Below are 24,888 nucleotides of genomic sequence, written 5' to 3' on the forward strand. Positions count from 1 at the left end.
ATCATTGAAATTCAACCTTAATTTCGCCATTTTTTCTTTGTGTTATCTCTGGAAATTATAGTCTTCTGTACTGTATCCAAGGTCAACAGGGGAGTACTGGGATGATCTTATACCTGTTTCATAACTCCAACAATTCGGGTTCTGAATTTTCGGCGAAGTCGGATAAAAATATAAATTTATTCCAATATTCACGTTACCTCTTAAAAATTTCTACAATTTTAACCTTTTTTCACTTGGTCATAACAGTAGTATGTGGTCTATATTTTGAAAGTATTGTTACAGTCCCATAGCCCGGGCAGAAAAAAAAGAAGTTATTTCACACCAATTTTTTATTAATTTAGTTTAAACTATGTATAGTTAGTACTTAAAATCGATTAGTTCACAATTCATAGTTAGGGGGGGGGGGAAATGGCGGCTGTTACAAAACGTTGAAAAAGCTGGATTTTCTTTTTAGGAAGTCTGGTAAGTCAGTTATAGTAAATTTTTTGAGGTTAAAAATTTCCAATTTGAATATATTTTATTTTAAATTATCATATGTTGCACAACGTTTAGGGACTATTGTCCCATATTCATTTACTTTAATAAACCTCATAATTAGTCAAATTTTTAATTTGACAAGGGAAATTATGTCATTATCTAACATGGCTGAAAAGAATAGCCTTACATTGTTTGTGTTTGCGAATTGCTTCAAACAATGTAAAGCAGTTCTTTTCAGCCATATAAGATAATGACATAATTTCCCCTGTGAAATTAAAAGTTTGACTAATTATGAGGTTATTAAAGTACATGAATATGGGACAATAGTCCGAAACGTTGTGCAACATATAATAATTTAAAAAAAAAATATTTTAGTTTATAACCTCAAAAAATTTATTATAATTAGTTAAAAACCGAATTTTCATTTGGATTTCTATATCTTTGAAACTACCTGTAGCACTAAAAATTCTAATAAAACTTCATTTAAAGTAGAGTTAATTTTCTGAAATATTAGCTCCAACAGAGCTTTTTAATTTCAAAAGATACGCTTTTTAAAAACAACATTTCATAGCGAAAAATCAGTAGTTAGTGAATTTATTTTAGGATAACTATATCTCAGAAATCATTGGACGTAAAAATGTCAGTTAGCACTCAAATTGATGCTGGATTAATGTTCTATAATGTAGTTTATAGCGTTTATCTTTGCAGGAACTTTTATGATATCTAAAAAAATAAATTCACAAAATGTCGATTTGAAAATACTATATCTCAAAATTGATTTTGGTTTATGAAATACTATATCTCAGAATTGATTTTGGTTTATGAAATACTATATATCAGAATTGCTTTTGGTTTATGAAATATCATATCTCAAAATTGATTTTGGTTTATGAAATACTATATCTCAGAATTGATTATGATTTATGAAATAATATATCTCAAAATTGATTTTGGTTTATGAAATACTATATTTCAAAATTGATTTTGGTTTATTAAATACTATATCTCAGAATTGATTATGGTTTATGAAATACTATATCTCAGAATTGATTATGGTTTATGAAATACTATATCTCAGAATTGATTTTGGTTTATGAAATACTATACCTCAAAAATGATTTTGGTTTATGGAATACTATATCTCAAAATTGATTTTGGTTTATGAAATACTATAACTCAAAATTGATTTGGTTTATGAAATACTATATCTCAAAATTGATTTTGGTTTATGAAATACTATATCTCATAAGTCTTGCCAATTACATTGGCATTTATTGTTGTGTAGAGACGCCTTGAGGAATTGCTTCGAGCCAGATGTCCCGCCCATCTTAACCTCCTTGCCCGAGATATTAATCATGAGATATTGATTGACCAGTCTCTGCAAGAAGTTTACTGCTAGTTCTCCTCTGTGTATTAAAGGATCTGATCCTTGACCGCTTCTGTAATTGTACGGAGGACTTTCCGTTTTTGTGCTTTAAGGCAACCATTAGAGTTCAGGTCATCGCAGCCGTACATAAGAGCTAACTTTATCATGGCCTTGCACACAATTAAATTTTTTGAGATTTCAGTATTCTTGACAGAGAGAAGAAGGATCTCTATATACATATAAATATTTTGGATAGGATCGTATTACGATAATCCTCCAAAAATAGATACTAAAGGTGGAATATTTAACCAAGTACTATAATTACTGTTCTGTAAACATAATAACACTATAAAGCGTCCTGCAACACATATTTGTCGAACAAATAGAAGAGTTTACTGTGAACAAGCTTGAGTTAGTAATGAATTATAACATCAACAATTTACCTGCTGTTAGGTATGCAAACAATCATATCAAAGATATACAAATTTTATCAATCGAACTTGCTTTACGTAACAGAAAATTGTGTAATTGCACAATTAACTGTAATGAAAAGGAAAAAAAAATACATTAATTATTCCCTTCATCTTAATTATTGGGTGCATAATTTGATTAAGGTTGTATAAGTCAATTAAAGTCTCTTCTTTAGGGCTTGATATTATGAAGTACTCGTCTAATTTTTTATTTACTTTTTTATGTTTTTAATATCTTTATTGAAATTTTCAACTATATATTACATAATACATTCAGTCAATTTAATCTTAGTTAAAATGGAGATTTACAGGCGTGTAGAGCAACTACCTGTTGGTAGCACTCTAATGACATTTTACATTAGCTGCTCTCGTGGCCATCTTCTTTTCAGACGCCTCGGAAGATTGTCAAGAATGGAAGAGGATGCAAGGTTAGAAACTAGGGGGTTTGAGTGGTTAGGGATTTATAATGGAAGGAGTGATATCTGCTTTGGGCTAGATCGGTTACATAGGGAACATTGAGGTCTTTATGATTTTATTAGTGACTAAGTAAGGAGCTTTGAGGATTTTACGAAGGATTTTGGATTGTAAGGATTGGATACGAGAGGAATTCGATGGTTTAGTCGAGCCCGAAAGCTCAACTCCATATGTCCAGATTGGCCTTATTACAGGTGTGTAGAACAGTCTTTTGTAATGTGTTGGAAGATTAGACTGTTTGTCTAGTAAGTGCTGTAATAATCGAAATTTACGTGCAGTTTCCTCTCTTTTCAGTCTTGAGTGAGGATTCCAGGTTAATCGTTTGTACAAATGTAGTCCGAGGTAGCGGATCTGTTCGACAGGGGTAATCATCTAATTTTAGTTTGAAATTAATAGGTTTGTTACAACGCAAGATTTGATTACCAGCAAACTGGTGGGAGCATACGGCGAACTGAGTACAACATCTTCCCGTCGTATTGATGAAAGTCAAAACTCGTCTTATTACTAAGCTAATATCAAATGTTAAGAAGAAAAATTATTCACTAAGACATTTTCCATTTATTTATAGTAGCTATTAAATATATTCAGATGTTTATTCATCATTATTCAGAGGAACCAGCAGCAATCCTCTCCAAATAAAAACGGCACTCAAAAAAGGAAACGGCCTCTCTCCAGCACTGTTCAAAGTGGTACTGGATAAGATCATGAAAGAGCTACGGAGAACTAAGAATACCGTTGTGACGATAGAGAAGAAGAACAACCACGTCAAAGTAAGGTGACTATCTATTACATTAATCTATTACGAAAAAACAGAGTTAATAACTACAGATCGAGACTTCAAGAAGAAAACAGTAGAAACCAAGTACGGACCAATAAAAGTAACAAACAAATTTAAGTACCCGCTTTAAATTTAACTACACGCTTGCGCAAGCGCGAATTTGCCTGAATTTGGCAAACGTGTAGTTACCTTTACCTTAACTACTCGTACATATAATGTCTTTACAAATGTATATTTATGCCATGTTAAATAAAAAAAAACAACGCTAAACTGAATTCTTAAGATTTGAAAAATGCATTTATATCCAATTGATGGAATTTTAAAATATACATTCTTAAACCACAATTAATAAGTTATGAATGTTTGGATAAATTCATTAATTAATTAAAACAATGAGAACACAAATATTTATTTATTAAATAAATCAAAACTTGTATCATTTTTTGTCTCAACACTTTTTATTTTAACAGTCCAACGTTTCGGCCATTTTAGCCATCCTCAAGGACATCATCAATTATAATTTCTTCCTCACATTAATTTAGAATTACTTTTGCAGGGTATTCTGCCCAGGTCATTCATTAATTATAAGTTTAAAAACCTATTTTTTTTTAAAATTAAAAATCACAAATATCTAATTCTTCTTATATTAAAATTATCCACAACAATATCACTACCATACACACAAACCATTCATCTTAATAAATAATTTATCTTAATAAAGATATAAGAAGAATTAGATATTTGTGATTTTAAATAATAAAAAAATAAGTTTTTAAACTTATAATTAATGAATGACCTGGGCAGAATAGCCTGCAAAAGTAAATCTAAATTAATGTGAGGAAGAATTTATAATTGAAGATGTCCTTGAGGATGGCTAAAATGGCCAAAACGTTGGACTGTTGAAATAAAAAGTGTTGAGACAAAAAAGGATACAAGTTTTGATTTATTTAATAAATAATTATCTTGTCTCAAGAAATTGAAATAATATAATTAAAACAAATATTTATGTTTTGGAATTTCTAAAACAACACCAACAGTGCACAAACGTGTTAGTAGCAGGTGGATAAAAAGTCATGAAAACTACTTACGAAGATAAACGCTATAAACTAGTTTATAGTACTTTAAACCAGATTTAATCTGAGTGCTATAAGCACTTTTATGTCCAATAGTTCCTGAGATATAATAATAATAAGTCTTTATTTGTATGTGAATACAAAAATAAATCATTATTAGAATAAAAATTAAAGGACAAAAAAAATGAATATATTCGTTAAACATATTCACACATAGACCTGCCCGCGTGGGAGATTCGAGACTTGCCGAACCTTAAAACAGGAGTTGCTGGCATTTAGTTTTCCAGCGTTCCCTATCTCGAGTGTGCCTCATCCATAATGAACCCGTCCTCTCCTTCGTCTCTCCTATCCACTCTGCAGCCCGCCTCGCCCAGCTGTCTTCGGATTTCCTCCTGAGATGGCCTCCCCAGGTCCACTTCATTTTTCTACCGTAGCTTATGGCGTCGATAACCATGGTTTCTTTTCTTAATTGAACCGAGCTAACTTTATCCTTAAGAAAATATCCAAGCATTATATGCTCCATTCTTCGTTGACGTTAATCTTCCTCTCTCAATTCTTAGCCAGAGACCATGATTGGCATCCATAAGTAAGTGCAGCTGTAATAATACAGCTGTTAAATACAATTGTTTTGTACCTTATATCTTGACGGCTTTTAGAACCATATCTGAGACTCCAAAATTTCTTCCATGCTTTACATATTCTGGATTCAATTTCCTTGACATACCTATTCACAAATGAAATTATTTGCCCAAGATAAACTACTTCATCGGAAATCTTCAGACCCATGAGATTATGTCTGATAGTTTCCGAAGGGCCGTTGGTCATTATGACAGTTTTTTGAGGGTTCAATATCAATCTACGGAGACAACCTTTTTCTTTTAACTGATATATAGATATAGATTTCCCAAAATAAATTCATTCAGTTCAGTTTTCAGTAAATGTTTTATGAAATGTAACTCTTTAAAAAAAGTATATCTCGGAAACTATTGAACGTAAATGCCTCTTTTAGGGCACATGTTTTAATAAACTTACTCTTCATTAAATGAGATTTTAGAAGAATTTAAGAATGGAAGTGTATTAAAGAATGGAGCTCCCAATGAAACTTGATTTTTTTTAAACGTTTTTCAATAGCCGCCATTTTCTATTTTCCCTAACAATACTTGGCAGACTCATCAATTTTTACTATACATAGTTTTCGTTGGAGCAATAAATAATTGGGGTGAAATAACTGCCATTTTTCTCCCCTTGCGCCCTTGTACTATGTGGATGCATAACAAGCCCTTACCAAAACTTCATTTGTTTTGTACTCAGAAACCAACACTCACAAAGTCCAGCCAACTTGTACCAGCCCATCCAAATAATTTGCTGTAGCTTGGAAAATGTGAAGCACCATTAAACTCAATAGAAGAGGAAAAAGCGCTCTTTGATGAAACTGTATTACTTTATCAACTATCTAAATATTGTCTGTAACTATCTCTCATAATTATTTTTTACTTTATAATACGTCAGAACCTGGTTAAATTAATGATTATTTTCAAATAATGAAGATGATGGTCAGGGTTGCGGTGAAAAATAGTTAATAAATTAAATAGTTGTTAACTATTTTTGTTCTCTTTTGACCGCACACCTGACCATATTCTTCATTATTTGAAATTATACGGTTAATTATTTATAAATATAAAATGACTATTTTATACAGACAAAGAAAAAAAAAACCAGACAAACTTTCGTGTCTTAATTTCAGAGAATCACGCATATTCCACAATCTGGTGTGATAAAGCTTGTATATTTGCATATTTTTCGCTTGGGTGCCTGGGCACTGCGGAATAGCTGGTAATGAAATGGCTGAATGGACAGCAAAGGTGGAGTATTCTGAAGGAATTCCATAACATCGAGTGTCTGTTGATGACTTCATTGCTATCATTAAGCAGAAATTTAAATTGGAATGGCAACAAAAGATAACAGATCCCCGTTAGAGGAAAAAAGAAGTGACGTCTCCCCCTTGGATATCATCCACTAGAAATGTCCGTTGAGAGGTGATTTTAATGCGCCTTCGAGTAGGTCATACGCGACGGACCCACGGCAGAGTTGGGCATTAACTAGCTAATATTTAGTTCCCCTAAAAACGTGGAACTAATTTAGCAATTGACTGTTAGCTACCGCTAAATCTCACAACTAAATTAGTTGTTAGTTGTCCATTTCAACTAACAACAAATTTAGTTGTGAGATTTAAATGGATTAGGTAGATTAAATGGAATTATTTCAACTAATGACTATCTTATCTATTATTTCAACTAATGACTATCTAAATCTTTATTTGTAAGATTTAGCGGTAGCTAACAGTCAATAGCTAAATTACTCCCAATTTTTTAGGGGGAACTAATTCTTTAACCCTATTAGTGGTTACCCTAACATATTAGGGTCCTTTCAAAAGATTTCGTAGAAGCTGAAAATGATAAAAATATCCATTTTATGATCGCGAGACTGCGGATCGATTTATTTTACCATTTTGGATTTCTAACAAAATAGGGGGCCGTCTATAGATCAAATGGTTAGGCCTAGTTCTACCGTTTTGAGATCTGCAGGCGGTGCCGGTTCGAATCCTGACTGGGGGCGTTGACTTTTTCAATAAGTGGCGGTCCCACAAAATGAAAAAAGCCCCCCACCATGGTTATAATAGGTTGGTCACCTGTAAAAATAATTGGACAAACATCACCTTCGTTGTGGATTGCCTTTAAAAAAAATATATTAGAACCCCTATGAATGTTCTCGGAGGTGCTGAAAATGAAAATAAAAACCATTTTGTGATCGCGAGGTTTTGTTTCGATTTAACAATTAAGATTTCTAAAATATTATGGTCCCCTTATATGTTTTGAAAGTTACTATAGTTTTTTTTTTTTTTTTTTTTACACATCTGAACAAATATAAAGATAAACTCATATTTTAGAAATCCGAAATGTTAAAATAAATTGATACACAGTCGCGTGATCTAAAATCGATTAAATAGTCATATTCAGCACCCCCGAAAACGTATATACGTTAAAAATCCGAGATGTTAAAATAAATTGATACGCAAGAGGGTAATGAAAAAATCGATTTATTTTCATTCTCAGCACTTCTGAAATTGTTTTGTTTTTACCTACGCCACAGGAAGTGGGCTATTACGCCATTTTCCCTCTCGCAGCCGAATACAATTTTTCTTTTGCTCTTAGTTGGTCTGTATCCTGCTGAAGATTTTCTAGACCAATACACGTTAAAAGATGGTCTCCACCCATGTCTCCCATGGTGCATAGAGGATATTTCGGTGAATCTACAATGCCAATTCGATGGAGGTGTTTCTGGAGCAGATCATGTCCTGTTACTAAGAGAAAACAAGCCACTCTCTCAGCTCTGCTAAGATTGCCGGGAATTCGGTTATCCTTATGCAGTAGGCTCTCCCAATTCTTTCCTCCCGCTTGAACTTTGTGTCTAACGCTTGTCCTATATAAGAACTTATCATTGATTTTACAGTTCTATATGAGAACTTATCATCGATTTTCCTGTTCTTTATAAGAACTTATCATTGATTTTACTGTTATTTATTAGAACTTATCATCGATTTTTCTGTTCTTTATAAGAACTTATCATTGATTTTACTGTTCTATAGGAAAGTGGTTGAACAGGCTGGTTCTCTGCACAACCGAGCTTAGCCAACTGGTCAGCTTGTTCATTACCATCTATGCCAACATGCCCTGGTATCCACTGCAGAGCTATAGCCCATCCTCTTTCCTTCATGATAGCAGCCATGTTTCTCCACATTTCTCCCGTGGGTAACCCTGCGGTACCAGCGCTCTGTTTCATAATGAAAGCTAATAGTATTAATTCATAGTACAAGTGTAGAAACTAGTGTGGTAATAATACTAATACTTATTTTCGTTCATGATAGGGATGACTATTAGTGATATTACAGGAATGTAAAAATACTAAAGTACAAGTTACTATTGTACAAGTCTGTGTAATTGGATTAAGATAAATCTACATGACTTATAGTATTAGTTTGTACTTTATTATGAAACAGGGCCCTGGTGTTAATTTTTGTATAACGGCTTGGGAGTCGCTGAAGATTACATTGCATTCAACAGTGGCTTCCATCGTGAAGCAAAGAGCCTGCATTTCTGCATCATAATCATCACATCCACCTCCAACGGAAAATGACAGTTGAAAGTTGATTTAGTATACACCTGCTCCAGGTCCCTTGTTAATACCGGACGCATAACCATCGGTATAAATAAAAAACCTCTGAAATTAATCGATTGTCCAGAGAAAATATAAACATGGCCATATGTCAGATATAAGTAAAGTTAAAATGAATCCTGTAATTGGATTTTATAAATATAATAATATTTTTTAGTTTTTCAGTTGAAACTAAAGATCGATAACTAAATATGAGTTTGAGCTATGGCCTGATACTTCATAACTAAATGCTATGCTAATTGTTGGTTTCAGACCATAGCTAATTTAGTTCGAAGAGTAGGCTATGAGTCAACAGCTAACAACTAACCGGTTAGTTTTTAGTTGTTAGTCATAGCTAACTTTTTTCCAACTCTGACCCAGGGTTATCTTATGGCCCGCGATTCTTCAACTGTATGCCAGACTTGCGAAACACGACTTACTAGCACATTTTAACTGAATACCGAGCATACGATTCACTCAAATCTTTGTATGAATTACCAGCAGACCTCCATTCAATTTTTCAGGTTAACAAATAGACTGTGAATTAATTTTTTTAATTTTTCAATCACTCAAAACTTTTACCACAAGTTGCCATTTTTGAATAGATATTATACATTTAAATTCGGAAATTAAGACAAAATTTCATAAATTTAGGCAATAATGACCCAAAAGTGGTTGATGCCTTAAAATAAAAAAAAAACTTGCACAGAGGCATTAAGATTTTAAAAAATAAATATTTCAACACTTAATGTAATATTTGCATTGTAAAATATTCTCGTCTTGTTTAGAAATACTAAAATGTATTTATTCACCTCAATTTAGATGTCTTAGTTAAACAAGAAAATCTTTATCTGTTTCTTGTTCGCACTATCTCGGCTACGGGACCATGACTATAACATTTTTTAATCTCACTGTAATACGTAGATACATAAATTAATAAATCAAAATAACGGAATATTGTTATGACTTTACGAAACTTTTCCTCAGAACAATTGCGCAGTTGGGAACCAAAACAAACAACGGTATTTATCCTTGGCAGGTGGGACGACTTTCATCTTCGAAGCAGATCTACACGTAAAAGCGATTTCGTGCAAGTTTATCACAGATACTGTTATCAATTTTCAATTAAATTGAAATTAAAAAAACAAAACAATTTTTCGTTACAATATCAACTGCGATAAAACATGCGACAGTGTTTAAGATACGTCTGGCGGCCTTCACGATGTCTGGTTAATTTAAAAACTTTATCGATAATAGTCAATGGAAAAGGAGTTGTTTTTTATTTACGCCTGTAAGAATATCTTTTTTTTTAAATATTTATTTATTGCTATTTACAACTGTACTCTTAATATTTAAAATCATATTTTATCATTGTTTCATTAAATAATCATCACACACAACTTACGTTCCCGATTTTCGTGTGGATTGGTCGTCATGGTAAAGTTGTCGTTATTTTTTAAAAAAAAGAAAAATCCAGGAAACTCAAACATAATCCCAACACGCGAGTGTAATCTCATTAATTTCTTCATGGGGTGTTCGGATTGCCGAAAGTATTAGGGAAAATTTTACATATTTTATTGGAAATTTGATATTTTGAAATTTTAAAAAATTATTTTTTAACCCCTTAACGCAGTTTTATTGAGAAAAAAAAACTGCCAAAAAATATTTTTTTATGCAAAAAAAAAACAATTTAGAACATTACCTCAGCAAAAAAATTTAAAAGTAATCAGAATTTTTATTTTTATTTTGGATTTTGGATATCGGTCATAATAACCAGCTCCCGATGTATATACCTATATGTTGAAGCTATAGAAAGGAACTATCCATATAGGAAGAAAGGACAAACATTCGCATAACCAAACACTACGCAGACCCTCCTGGAGGCGATATAAATAAGTAGGGCTGCTGTACATGCAAAATGGAACGATCTACACGCATATCACGACCCAGAAGACACCTACTACAAAAGGAGCAAGTTGTGTTCTTCAGGTTCAGAACGGGCCACAACAGGTTTAGGACAGACCTCTATAAAAAGTCTGGCATTGGGAAAAGCTCTCTCTGTGGATGAAGAACTGGAGACCAGACTGCAAAGCACATCCTGCAGACGTGTGTGATCTGGCCAAACCCTACCGACTTGCCGACCAAGCTCAACGGAGGCCTGGTGGATATCAAGACGACCATTCAGATCTCAATTTTACCCCCGGACATCACCATTTGGGGGAAGATCGAGGAAGAAGAAGCTATATACAGGATTATTACAAAGAATAAATCATTGTTATTTATTTTATTATTATCATATTGTTATTTTCAATTATCGATTATATTAGAGTATGAAAAATTATAGCAGGATAAAATACAACGCCGCGCGAATTATCTCGAGTGTGGACAGTTTGGCCTGTTTAGGGCGCTAGAATTAACTCGAGAAATAGAAAGAACAAGTCGGTTATTATTTTTTCGCTGAGACTTCTACAGAAACTTCTTCACTGCTCCTTCCCTCAAATGGTGTAAGAGAAGGACCTGATTCCTCGAAATATCATTATCTGTAACCCACTTCTGACAGTGATTGAAATGAGACACTGCTTTACTGTCGTTAGTCCCTCAACTTGTCTTTCACCTTCTTCTCCTTCATTGGTAGTTCGTTAATTGATAGTTAGTTTAATTCAGATACTCCCCGGAGTAAAATTTAGGTGATATTACCCAAACTAATTATTATGTGCTGGTATGGCTGGTTTGAATAAAGAACTACTTGGAATTTGCTGGTAATGATGGAGTGGACTGTACTTATAATAAATTGATATAATATGCTTTTAAAATAAAATACCTCTATTCTCTCTTTATAAGTTTTCTGAAACAATGTGCTGGACGGTCTGAACAAAATAGTTACAATATAGTTAGTTTGTTAGTGATAGTTTTGGTTTCATTACATTGATTGATTAAAGTATTACATTGTACTTGTTTGATATTCTTGAGGCTTGAAGGTTGGTTCTGGTGTGAATATGAAGATGAAATAAGGGTTCCCTCTTGGTTCTTTCTCCTCATTCTCCTGCCGCCGCCGCCTCTCTCGCCTGAGTGTAAGGTTTTACTCCCTCATGACTTATGAGAAGAGACCTTCTTGAAGAGTTGTGTCCTTTTCTTCTCCTGTCCAGGTCAAGATGGCTATTCAAATTGGTTCTTACCCCTATTTTATTGGGGATCAAGAAGGCTGCCCAGGTCTCCTACCACTTATCTTTGCCACTAGATGGCATAATGAATTTCAGTTCAGAAGTGAGGGGGCACCTTACTTAAACAGGTAGACTTCTTTAACACTCAGTACGATTCCCTCATAAGTTTTAAACGTGAACTCGTTCTCCTCACGACCTTCAATCCATTCATTAGTATCATTCATTGGAGCGTCACGGTTTATACTCTTTTAATCAAGGTCGAAATCATCTGTCGGCTGGCTTCCAAATTTTACTAAACGATCACAGCAGATTTAAAATGCTCATGAAAGTGGTCTTTTTTTTTTAGACTTATTCCAGATCAGTCCAATAAATATATAAGGCTACTCATTTTTTATTTACCCGCACAAGTACTGAGTCTTAACATGTTCGGTGTGTAGAGAACTACCAAGCTCAAAAACGAAAACTTGCACGAAACTGAAATTACATATTTAAGATAAGAGTATGCTTGGAATGTTACTGCAACATTTTCGTTAAATTCGGAAAACTGTATAATCGATATAATCAATTTTATATTTTTTTAGGATTCTCTCAAAAACGGCTCTAGCGATTTTAATTAAACTCGATAAATCGATGTACACTGTAATGGTCTTTGATATCAGCTAGGCTTTATCGTCATAAAAGTAGTCTAGCAGGGCTTAAATCACGAATTATTAAAAAAATCTACCTCTTAAGTACTTTTAATTTGATTTATTTATTTTGAAAACTGGATCATTTCATAATTTATCATTTAAAAAATTCAAAGTAGTATTAGTGGAATTTAGTTGTTTGCTAAAGTTATGTTCACATATAACAATGAACCGTTATTATTTCTCTGTTTTTGATAATATTTACTATCAATCCAATTGATTGCACGTTGTTTAGTACGCCATGAAATACGACCTTGGAAACACGCCATTTTCGAATAATTTTTTTATGACTTTAAATTTGAACACTTGGCAGCCCAAGATGTAAGAAACATTACCACGGCGTTCAGGAATGGGTGTGGTAACAAACTAACTATTCACCGGTTGTTTGAAATTTTTTTTTTCTAGTATCAGAGATTTGGATAACCAACCCAGAGGAAGACCTCCACCAGCAATTGATGACGATGAACTTAGGCTTAGTGTAGAAGAAATCTCTTACTAAGTTCTCTTAGTTGAAAAGGACTTGAAGGACAACAGAATCAACACTTAAAGACCATTAGAAAAATAAAAAAGGTAGTCTATTACCTATTACGGTTACCTCATGGAATTAATGAGCGGCAGTAGCTGAAGCGTTGTTAGACATGCGTTCCACTTACCAAAATATATACATATATACATACAACATGGCTTTAATCACAAATTTTTAAAAAAATCTTCCTCTAAAGTATCTTCAATTTTGCTTTAAATGAATAATCAGTTCTAATTGGTAGCAATAATAAACAATGGATAAGAACTTTGATAAATAATTAAAGAAGAGAAAAGAAAACATAGAAACAGGATTTCGAATTGGAAAAGGCCGAGACCGTTCAATCTCTTCCACTTTTCACGAAGCCCTGTATCATTGTCTTTTCTTCTTATTTGTAGGAAGTTAAAATTCGTTATTTTCACCTCGAGAAACGCTAATATAGAGATTTGTATAGTTGTATATTTCCGTAGTGAAAGATGTTTGATATACGCGCTGGAATGTTGTGTAAACTTGTCTTCTTTTGAAAATAATAAATAATAATATGGCACAGAAAGTATGCTAAAATCCTCTTCTTTTTTTAAAATGTATTTATTCATAAAAAATACAAAAATGAATTAACAATTAAAAACACATAGACAATGGAAAAATATCCGTCTGTCGAGGCCTGAGTGAAATTTTAACTAAAACTCATAAATAGCTAAAAAAGTTTTAAAAGAATAAGTTAATTAATTCGTACAGAGTTGCTAAGAGCTCTCCAATTAGTGCATTTTAATGAACTGGGTAATTGTTCTGGAGAGCTGGTCCGTAGCTCAAAATATTTTATTCTAATTTGGCTATACTAGTTCCTCTGGTTCCGAAGAAGTGTACCTTCCTTTTCATCGGAGTTATAGAGCGGGCTTTTGATGCTACAAGTATCATGCATCCACGGTTTTACACTTAAACCGTGGAAAATCTACCACACCAATAATAATAATGAAGGCCTAACGAACCCAAAGGTTCGATGCCGATACCACTAAACGCTCTCGGCATACATCCTTCCAGTGATGCCCCTCCAAACCAAATTCTACTAAATCAGTTTTACCCCTCGGAAGTTTACCCTAACATATATATTATACACAATAGACAGCCTAAAATCATATATATACGGAACTACATCAAATCTTGTATCGTCGCTTGGCATTTTAAGAGAGGTTAAATGAATGAAAAAAATGCTTCCTCCAGTTACCCTAAGGTATTTCAAGCGGTATAGGTGATATCCACTATATGTGAAGAGTCGTAGGCGCCAAGTGCGCGTTAGTAATATGGTGAGCTGGGAGGGTCAGCTTTGCTGGTTAGACTAAGCCCTACAACCTTATACGCCGCAATGCTATTACTTGTATTATATTTACCGGGTGGAGGTACCTTAATTCAGCGTTATGTAATCTTATAAATTCTCCTGTTAATTTATCCTTTTTCAGTCCGAATATTTTGCGTAGTTCTTTATTTTCGAATTAAGCCTTAAACCTTAAGGCTCTGTTCATCCCTTTGAGTAAGAGGTCAGGTCTCGCACCGATAAGTAACAGTGGGAAAGGGCTAATTTTTAAGTTTTCCGATAGAAGGTGCGAGCTAAGCAGTTTCAAGATTGAAAAATAACAAGCATTTCCCGCCATCAACCTAGCTTTTATTTCCTCATCAATTTCATTTTTTCTAGTTACCGTCGAAGCTAAATACTACAGCATCGATAGCCAATCGAAAATATCATTTAAATATTTTCTTTTTCTACCGTATATATGCCTACGTACAAAGACAAGATAGTTCATAGACATTGTTCAAGATTACTTTGTTTCTTAGAGTCCTTTGCGCTATATCTGACTATGGTTAATCTTCTGCGCAGATTGGCATTATTTGAAGTATCAAGATTTACTCCATAACATTACTTAAATTCCTGGCACTTCCTGGACCAATAGACTCTTTTTTATCACCACTTTTGCTTGGATATGAGGTAAGAGAATACCCGGTATATCCATAACTTTTAAAATATAATTGATGTGTGTATAATGGTGTTAAATGAGTGTTATTATTCGTTATAATGTTTCAAGGACTTATAAATGTACTTACATTCCGATGGCAGCACAGGGACCGCCATTACTGACAATGGCACCCTTGGCGGTAGCCTCTGGTGGATAAACCCACCTCTCCGTGTAGGTCTTCTCATCTTCCACCTGATTCACATCTTCTTTCCGACTCAAGACGACTACAAGGATGATCAATGCAATTCCAATAAGCAAGCCGATGCCCCATTTTATATGTTTCCTGAAACATTCAAGATAAAATATATGTGCTTATTTATATGTGTTTATTCGTTATTTTATTTTTTTTTTTTTTAATAATTTATTTATGGATATTTACAGCTGTATACACATATATACAACAAGTAAATTTGCTGTAGGTGACATAGTAACATGATAAAAACATGTGGAGAATCTACCCACTGATAGAACTCCAAAAACATTTCTAGAGAAGAAGATCTCGAGCCCATCTTCTTATATCTTCTTGTAATAGTCATGTAGATTAGTCTTTTGTAATGGATTGGCGGTTTGGACCGTTTGTCTAGTAAATGTAATAGTCGAAGTCCTGTCTTTTCGGTCTTGTGGGGGGATTCCATGTCGGTCCTTTGTGGAGATGAGGTCCTGGGTGGCGGGTCTGTTCGACGGGTGTAGGTGGGGTAATGTTGGAGGGTACTGTGGGGCAAGAGGTTTTGGGTTTGTGACAAAGGGTAAATGCGATTTGAGGGGATTTATTGAAATTCGTTATTTAAAAATGGTAATAATAAAAGCTTGGCGAAACCAAAGGTTCGATGCCGATACCTACGATTGTTCTCTACATACATCAGTGACGCTCCTCCAAGTCTAAATCTACTAAATCAGTTTTAAAGCAATGCTCACATCTACGTTTTGGTCTATCCCTCAGACGTTTACCCGTCAGTTCAGTGTATATTAACATTGTAGGGTTCCACTCGCCCACAACCTTACACGCCCATCTTATTCGCCACTATAATATAACCTGAATTACATTTTCAAGGTCCAGTTCCCTCAATTCAAAGTTGAGTAGCCTTCTAAATTATCGTGATAATTCATCCTTTTTCAGTCCGAATATTTTACATAATACTTTATTTTTAAAAATCTTGAGGCGCTGTTCTTCCCTGCGTAAGAGGCCACATGTCGCATCCATTAAGAATAATTTAAGGATAATAATTTTGTAAATTCTAACTTTTAAGTATTTGGATAGAAGGCGTGAGCTAATTATTTTCGAAATTGAAAACTAACAAGCGTTTCCCTCCTTTGACCTCCGTTTTAATTTTGTTATTTCTAGTAGCCTCTTCTCTTGTCAGCATGCGATATCCAGAGGGGGGCAGCTGCTCCCCTTGGAAGTGAAAAAAATTATTAATTTAATTAAAAATATTTTTTTCTTCAATGAAATACTAATTGTAATGACTAATAAAGTACTATGACAGTTATTTTTATTGCATTCACCTTTTCCAGGCTTTAATGTCACAACCTGATTGACTATGTCTTCCTCCCCCCTTAGCTTTGATTCTGGCTATGCCCTTGGTAGTGATAGAGTGAAAAAGACATTGTTAACTAAATAATTATAATAAGTGAAACTTGTAATACTTATTATAAAATTAGAACAAGGCACAATAGCCTGAAATAGTTTGATAACCGATGTTAACTTGTGTATAAGTTGATATATCCTTGAAAATGGCAGGAATGGCTAAAACGTAGTAGTTGCAACATAATATTAAAAAAGTTCCAAGACTATATGGATATTTTTTTGTTATAACTAAAAGTTAATTTTTTTTTTAAAGTCCCATGGTCCTTGAGTTGATGTCATGATAGGAAAAACTGTTTGAGAGCCTCTTATTCTGCATTGGCAATGCATTTGAAAAGGGGCTGAGGAAATTTGATCTTTTGGCAAAGGGTAGTAGTTTGTGTCAGTCTGCTGGCGATGGAGCTCACCAGTTAGTTAGGTCAGAAATAATTTAGTTACTTGTCTGTCTAGACTGAATCTGTTCATGTGGATCTACCATCTTTGTGGCCGTCCAGTCAGTGTCAGTGTCCTGAATAGTGGGTTCATACTGTACTGAAGGCTATAAAAAAATTTGATATGCCTTCTCCTGACAAAGTCTGTCACAGTTGGTAGGTAGAGTGTCGTGTGTATGTGGTCCGCCTAAAAGTTTTAAAATATATTAAATTGCAACTTTAATTTTATTAGAAATATCTGTTCGATGAGAACAAAAATATAAAATAACAAACATAAAATTTATGTAAAGCATTCACACCTTGCTAAATTTAAAATAAAATATTATAACAAGAGCTGATTAAATTACAGACTTTTATTTTTTATGGACAAAATTTTACCCAATTCTGTGTGGTAAATCAATTTAGAAATATAAAAAAAATAATTTAATTCTAATTGATGAATATGTTAACTAAACTTTCTATTGAACTATATTTTATTTAAAATATTCTTTACCACTTTCTTTTATTATTTTGAAATTAAAAAAAATTTCTTTAATTAGTAAATTAAATGTTTTAATTCAACTAGCAATTAGTAAGAAAAAAATTGCAAATTTTCTTGTACAAGTGGTTAATATAATAAATTTATCCTTGATATAATTTATAATTGTGTATAAAGTCTATCAATGGTTTACTAACATAATCTATTTTGGAATTGATTTATTAATATAAGATATATTCAGTGGCTTACTATAAGTGTATTGTTCAGCCGGGCGCAATAATAAATTAGGTGCCAGTCCTTGTGTTATTTGTGAACAATATCTAAGATATTAATCAAGACCGTCTGAAGTTATGTCAGTACCGTATTGCACACTATTCTTTTGTCTGTATACTATTATGAAATTGGAACACAAATATTGAGATATGGATACATCAAACTTTGTCAAATTTTATTATGAACTATAATGAAATAAATGGATAGTTAAACTTTATTCATTATTAAAAAATGAATAATCAAAAGTTCTTTTGCTGTATTTATTGAGTATATATTAAATAAGAAAAAAACCCTCTAATTTCAACAATAAAAGGTTTTTAATTTTTTTTTTTTAAGAAATGTACTGCAGTCATACAACATTAAATTAAAAAAAAAAAAAAAAAAAAAAAAGGAACCTTGTTTTAAAGAAATTAGAGACTTTTCGTGTTAATTGTAATATTTGCTTAGGAAGAGAATGTGAGCGTTGAAGTTAAAACCTTCATATACATGTATTTAAATAGGTATATATAAAAGTTAACAGTGTTAATTTGTTTATCAGCAATTGATTGTCTAGTTTTTATAAGAGTAAACAAATTTTTATTAATAAACAATTGGTTTTTTAAATTAGTATGTATGCGGAGATGGTTGGGTGTGCGGTCAGAAAATAACGCAAATAAGTCGAAAGAACTTATTTAATAGTACCAATATTTCGGCTAGAAACTCTATCAGGGCTAAGAACAAAGAGCAACATAACAGCCAATGTATGAAAAATAAAATAAAAAGAAAAAATATAAACAGATTAATACAAGTAAATAATTATACAGAAGAAAATTAATAAAAATAAAGTGATGAAAGAAGTGGAAGATAAAACAGATATATACTTACGTTAAATATGTAAGTAGAATAACATAATCGAGGAAATACAAATTTTAAAGTTATATAATCCAAAGAAACAAAGAAATATGAATATTTTAATTTAATAATAATTAAAAAATTAAAGTTATGGAAAAAAATATATATGTAACTAATGAAATATGTAAGTATAATACTAGAATAAAGAAACAAAATATAAGGTTGAGTTAGACAAAAGAAGTGAATAGAAAACATGACAATAATATTATTATAGTTATTATTAATCTCATCATCAAAAACTAAAATTTTTAAAATGTATGATTTTTTAACTTTCAAGTATATTTAATACAAAAAATGTTTAAATTAAATTTAAAAGAAAAAATTAATGGAGATTCAATTAAAATTTCAAATTTTAATCATAGAACAAGGACTATTTTTTAATCCTATATCTGGTATAAACCTACTCCTTTTAATTTTTTAGAACTTTGCTGAACATATCAAGTAAAAATCCAGAATTCAATTCTTTTTTAGTCAAAATATTGTTTTAAATTAATTTTTTTTTTTAAAGTGTGGCAATCAAAATCACATGCTGGCACAAGTAAGTTAGTGTAAGCATAACTGGTGGGTAAGGTTAGTGATGTTAGTTTCTGAGAAAACCCCCAAGTTTTTAAAAATTAAGCAATTCTCTATTACTTAATGTCTAAATCAATTTTAATTTTGGGTGGATTGTGTAGCTGAGTTTTAAGTAAATTGGTTTTGATTTTAATGTTTTAATTTTTTTTTTTTTATTGCCACCATTTTTGTGTAAATCATTTATACCTAATTTGTTAATCTGCTGAGGTGAAAAAACTTCCACTTACAACATATTATTATTCTCTATTTGTCTATATATTTTTGTTGATATCGTATATAAATGAAAATATTTCTTAATAGAAATTAATAAAATTGACAAATATTATATACATAGTACATGAGAATGGGGTAAATCTCAAAACATAGTACAAAATAAAGAATAATAATTTTTTCTTATTGGAAGTTTTGTTTACCTCAGCAGATTAACAAATTAATATAAACAAATTCTTTGAAAAGAAAATCCATAATCATAATTAAACATTATCATAAATAAATAATATATCCCATACAATGTTTTTAAAAATATTTTATGTAAAACTCGAAATTGAGGTAAAAAAAAAAATAAGTTAAATATTATAAGCCCATAAAATGAAAGTAATAGTCAAGAACTTCAATTATTTTTTATATAAAACTAGAACTAGAGTAATGTATAAGAAAACAATACGATAAAAGGTAAATATTTCTAAATCGATTATTTTTAAGGGTTATGACAGTTGCCATTAGAAAAATTAATGTGACAGCTCAAGAGTTAAAAATAAGAACCAAATAACCGTGATATTCTAGCACTTTAATCATTACAAAAGAAATAATTTGTGGCTAAGTTAAGCATGATTGACTTTATGTTTAAACTAAGAGTAACCTTTATGGATGATTAAACATCAATTCAATCAGGCATAGCTACTTGTATTTATTTATTTTATTTGCAAATAATCTTACCTCGGAATAGTAAAAAACAATAAATTCATATGATCCCTATGTTTAATAAAACTTGAAAATGCTAGAACTCAATCCTCTTAAGAGAAAATCAGTAGAATTTGTTAGAGTGTGAACTGTCAAATGTTTCCTTTGTCGACTCAGCTGAGGAAAATGAGTACTTGACATAATTCAGAGACAAATCAGACATTAGAAGTGCAGTGATAAGTAAATTACCAATATTATTATGAAACTGAGAAGGAAGTACATACCCAACGTACTCTTGCCTGTTTGGTTACTTTTTTATAGCTAATTTTATTAATATTAAATTTGATTTTATCTAACTATAATAATTTTATTAAAATATCTTAATTTATTTTTTAATAATTCTATTCACTTATTTTTTTTTTATTTAATTAAATTTGGTATAGTTTTGCCCGGCTATTATATTGAAAAAATAAATATATTTTCTTTATTTATATTTTATACCCAAATTTACTAACACCTACTTGAATAGGCAAACACCTTTAGTTTATTTTTGTTACTTGTTTAGATTAGGGATTGTACAAAAATTAATAAGTTCTAGCAATTGACAATTTTTATACATATTTTGAGAACATTGTAACTTACTTAGCTAATTCCTGCTCTATCCATTACAAGATAAAATTAATAATAATAACATACAGAAGAGCTTATTTATAATGGCCTTGATTTTTGGGGAAATTTAAAATTAGCTCAAAAATCAATTCTACTTGACATCTACAAGATTTTTTAATTTAAATAAGTAAAATTTAAAGTTTCAAATCAGTAAAATCATTTATTCCATAATTCTTTAATTATGAAACGTTATTATAATTTTCTATAATTGGAAGCTTTAAAATTTTAAATTAAATTTAAAGTTGGCTCAAAAATCAATTCAGCTTGACATCTGCAAGATTTGTTAGTTAAAATATGTAAAACTCAAATTTTTTGAATAATTAAAATCATTTATTTAGAAGTTATATTCTATAATGCTTTAATTATGAAATACTATTATAAATTTATATAATTGAAAGCTTTAAAAGTTTAAATAAAGTTTGAAGTTGGCTCAAAAATCAATTCAGCTTGACATCTACAAGATTTGTTCATTTAAATAAGTAAAATTTAAAGTTTTGAAATAAGTAAAATCATTTATTTAGAATTTATATTCCATAATTCTATCATTATAAAATGTTATTATAAATGTCTTTAAATTGAAGCTTTAAAAGTTTAAATAAGTTATAAAATTGATAAATTACAAAAATAATAAAATTTAGAAAGTGAATAAGTAAAATTTAGAAAGGAATTATTCTTTCAAATTAAATGTTCAAAAATAAGAAAAATCATTCTTATTTTATAAAATTTTAATATCTTATAGAATATTAATGAAAATCAATTCATTTATTTAATATTTTTAGTGAGAAGTATGATCAAAGGGCATAACATTCTAGGAAAAAAAATTTCAATAAGACCTATAATAATTATTGTTAATTCAATACTTTAGAAACATAAGATAAGAATAAACAAAAGAAGTAAATTAACACCAATAACAAAATTTTAAAAACAATCAATTTAAAAATAAATCTATAAAACTTTATTTTTCAAAAAAATAAATAAATAATAAGATAGAAAATAATAAAATCAATAAATATAACAATAGAGTGACATAAAAGTATAAATTTCCTTACCGAGACAATGCGTCGCATACTCCCATTTGTGCCTTGCCTTACCTGGCTAAATCCTGTCAGTGAACTAATGATCCCTAAGCTAACTTATCAGACTGTGCCATATTCTTACCCCACCAAGGAAAACAGTTAGGTACCCTTTGTCACATCACAACTATCACAAGCTAAACACACTTCAAGGATTTGTGAGCCTAATGAAAGTGAAATTATCAATGGAAAGGAAAGAAAATGGAATCCATTCCAATAACCTACATAGCAAGAGAAATTGTGTTTCAGGTCATCAAAACAGACAAACAATTTTAAACATACAAATGAACAAACTAAATAAAAAAAACAATATAAATATTAATGTTCAAAAATTGGATAATTTATTTTTTAAGTAGTTTTATTTAATAACAAAAATAGAAATGGAAACATATCGTATAAGATCTGCTTTTAAGTATTATAATCAATTTATATTTCACTCTATTAATTTCTCAATGAGGAGTTCAAAATATACATTAAATGTTATATAAATGATAATAAACTTGGATGAAAGTATTTAATATAAACTATTATTTTTAACAAAATGCCATTTTCATATTTAAAATGTATAATATTTTTATCTATTGTAAAAACCTTTACTTTGGTTGTTTGTTTTATAAAACTCTCATTCTGGACAAAATTAATTGTGCATAAATGAAAAATATAAAAAGTTACAATTCATTTGTTTTGGTGAATTTTATAATACAAATTTATATTATAATTTACTTTCAATTTACTTTATAAAAAGTGATAAATTTCACCCATCAATAAAAAATAAAATATAATTTTAACATTAATATAGTTTTTGAAAAAAAAAAAGAAAAAAAAAGGTATTTGGGAATAATATCAATTTATAATTTAATGTATAATATTAATTGATTATTTAATTTTTTTTTGTTTGAGACTGGTTTGTTCATCAATTATAACAAAAATATTCATTTAATCTCAACATGTTTATTCTTATAATTCATAGGTTTCAGCCATTACTGTCATCCTAAAAGATATCTTATTTATATCACAGCTAACAATGTCATTAAAAAGTTGTAAGCTATTCTGCCATTATCAAAATATATCTCAGTCTATCAACCTATTTTTATCCACTATATTACTTATTTTAATTCTATTATATTTATATTCTATCACAACCTTATCAATCTCAAATACTTCATTGATAGGGTTGTAATACATTATAAATTTAATACAATCAAAATAAGTAATATAGTGGATAAAAATAGGCTGATTGACTAAGATATATTTGACAATGTTACAACTTTTTAATGACATTGTTAGCTATGATATTATAAATAAGATATTTTTGAGAATGGTCGAAACGTAGGAGTTATAATGAAATTAACATGTTGATACAAAATGAATATTTTTTGTTGTAATTGATTAATTTATATTTTTTAGACATAAAACTCCTGAAAAAATTACCAAGTAAATACAACTAGGAATAAGAGAAGAAAACTAATATTTTTTAAAAATAATTAGAACTTCCATGAGTTGTATACATGAAACTATATTTTAATAATGTGATTGGGATAAGGCCACCAATATTTATTTATCAATGGTTCATTCATGAATAAGGGTCGTATCCATGGCAATCTTAGCTATTAGTTTCAACTATAGCTAATTTTTGCCCAACTCTGGATGAGGAATATTATGTTCGAAAATAGCCAAAGAATTAGGGCCACAACGTCAGTAATACGTTAAAAATATATATAAATTTTTTATATTAAAAATTGTGGATGTAAGGTGATCAAAATTGTTTTCCTCAATCATTGTGATAGATATTTATAATGTTTGTCTTTTAAATATAAATTTATATATTAGACATTATTTCTTATTTTACTTTAAACTTATTATAAGTATATTCAATATAATTGTGAGTTGAAATCATTTTTGTAGTTAAGTTTGTCTTGGTTTTGAAATTGTCTTTTTTATATACCATGCGGATATTTTTCCTTTATGTGTTAATTTCTATTATGTCACAAGCCAATTCAACTGTAAAACAATTGATGACATTGGTTGAAGGTGTTATGTGAGGTTTTTGGATAAATAAAGATTTTTAATTCAAAGAATATTTTAAATACTCCTTTCTACATATCACATTATTTAAATTTTCTATACCTGACAATTCAGCAATTTTCAGAAGTTAAAAAATGAATTTTTATCACTGTTTGTAATACATCAACTTTGGGAAAGTAATTATTTAAAAATTATTATGATAGTGTCTCCTATAGATAAGTCGAATTATTTTTTCTTTAAGTTTTTGCTACAATATTAAAAATATTTTTTAAAGGAAGGATCACCTTGTAGAGTTCATCTGACCTTTAAAAAGTCATTTCAAAATTAAAAAGAAAACAATAAAAGGTCTAGAAATAAACATTGAAAATAAAATAAATAGTTTAATTTAACTAATCATTTCTAGCACACATGATGTAAATCTTTAGCACCTTATTGAAAGAAAAATAAAATATTTAAATTGATTTTATTTAATACTTAAAAACAAATTTTATTGTTTTTTCTGTCTTAATTAGTAAACAAAATAAATTTAAAATATTTCAATGTTATGAAACACATAATTTTTAAGTTTAAAATTTGGTCATTTGGCTAATATATGAACTTAAGTAAGTTTACTTTTAAGTATTATAATCAATTCATGTTTAATTTTATTTACATTAAGGGCCAAGAGTAATCCTACAAATATATAAGATGGTCAGGGTCGCGGTCAAAAGAGAAATAAAAATAGTTTACAACTATTTTATATACATATTTTTATACTATTTTAT

The 24,888-nt window shown here is 30.3% G+C and overlaps 1 protein-coding gene across 4 annotated transcripts in view; it reads right to left on the minus strand.

The window, feature by feature from the left end:
* The window catches only part of LOC106687977 (glutathione hydrolase 1 proenzyme), a 47,876-nt gene that overhangs the window by 21,151 nt on the left and 1,837 nt on the right, over positions 1-24,888 (minus strand). For 2 of the 4 annotated variants that reach the window (XM_067044739.1, XM_014432209.3), the window contains exon 2: positions 15,318-15,512. In XM_067044739.1, the coding sequence (XP_066900840.1) occupies positions 15,318-15,512 (195 nt within the window). Of the gene's footprint in view, positions 1-15,317; positions 15,513-20,393; positions 20,532-22,075; positions 22,243-24,888 lie in introns of those variants that run through there. The other 2 variants (XM_014432200.2, XM_067044738.1) reach the window with 2 other exon arrangements.

The sequence above is a fragment of the Halyomorpha halys genome, unplaced genomic scaffold, assembly GCF_000696795.3.
Source record: "Halyomorpha halys isolate HHAL.00 unplaced genomic scaffold, Hhal_1.1 Scaffold40.1, whole genome shotgun sequence".
In the NCBI taxonomy this organism is placed as follows: Eukaryota; Metazoa; Arthropoda; class Insecta; order Hemiptera; family Pentatomidae; genus Halyomorpha; species Halyomorpha halys.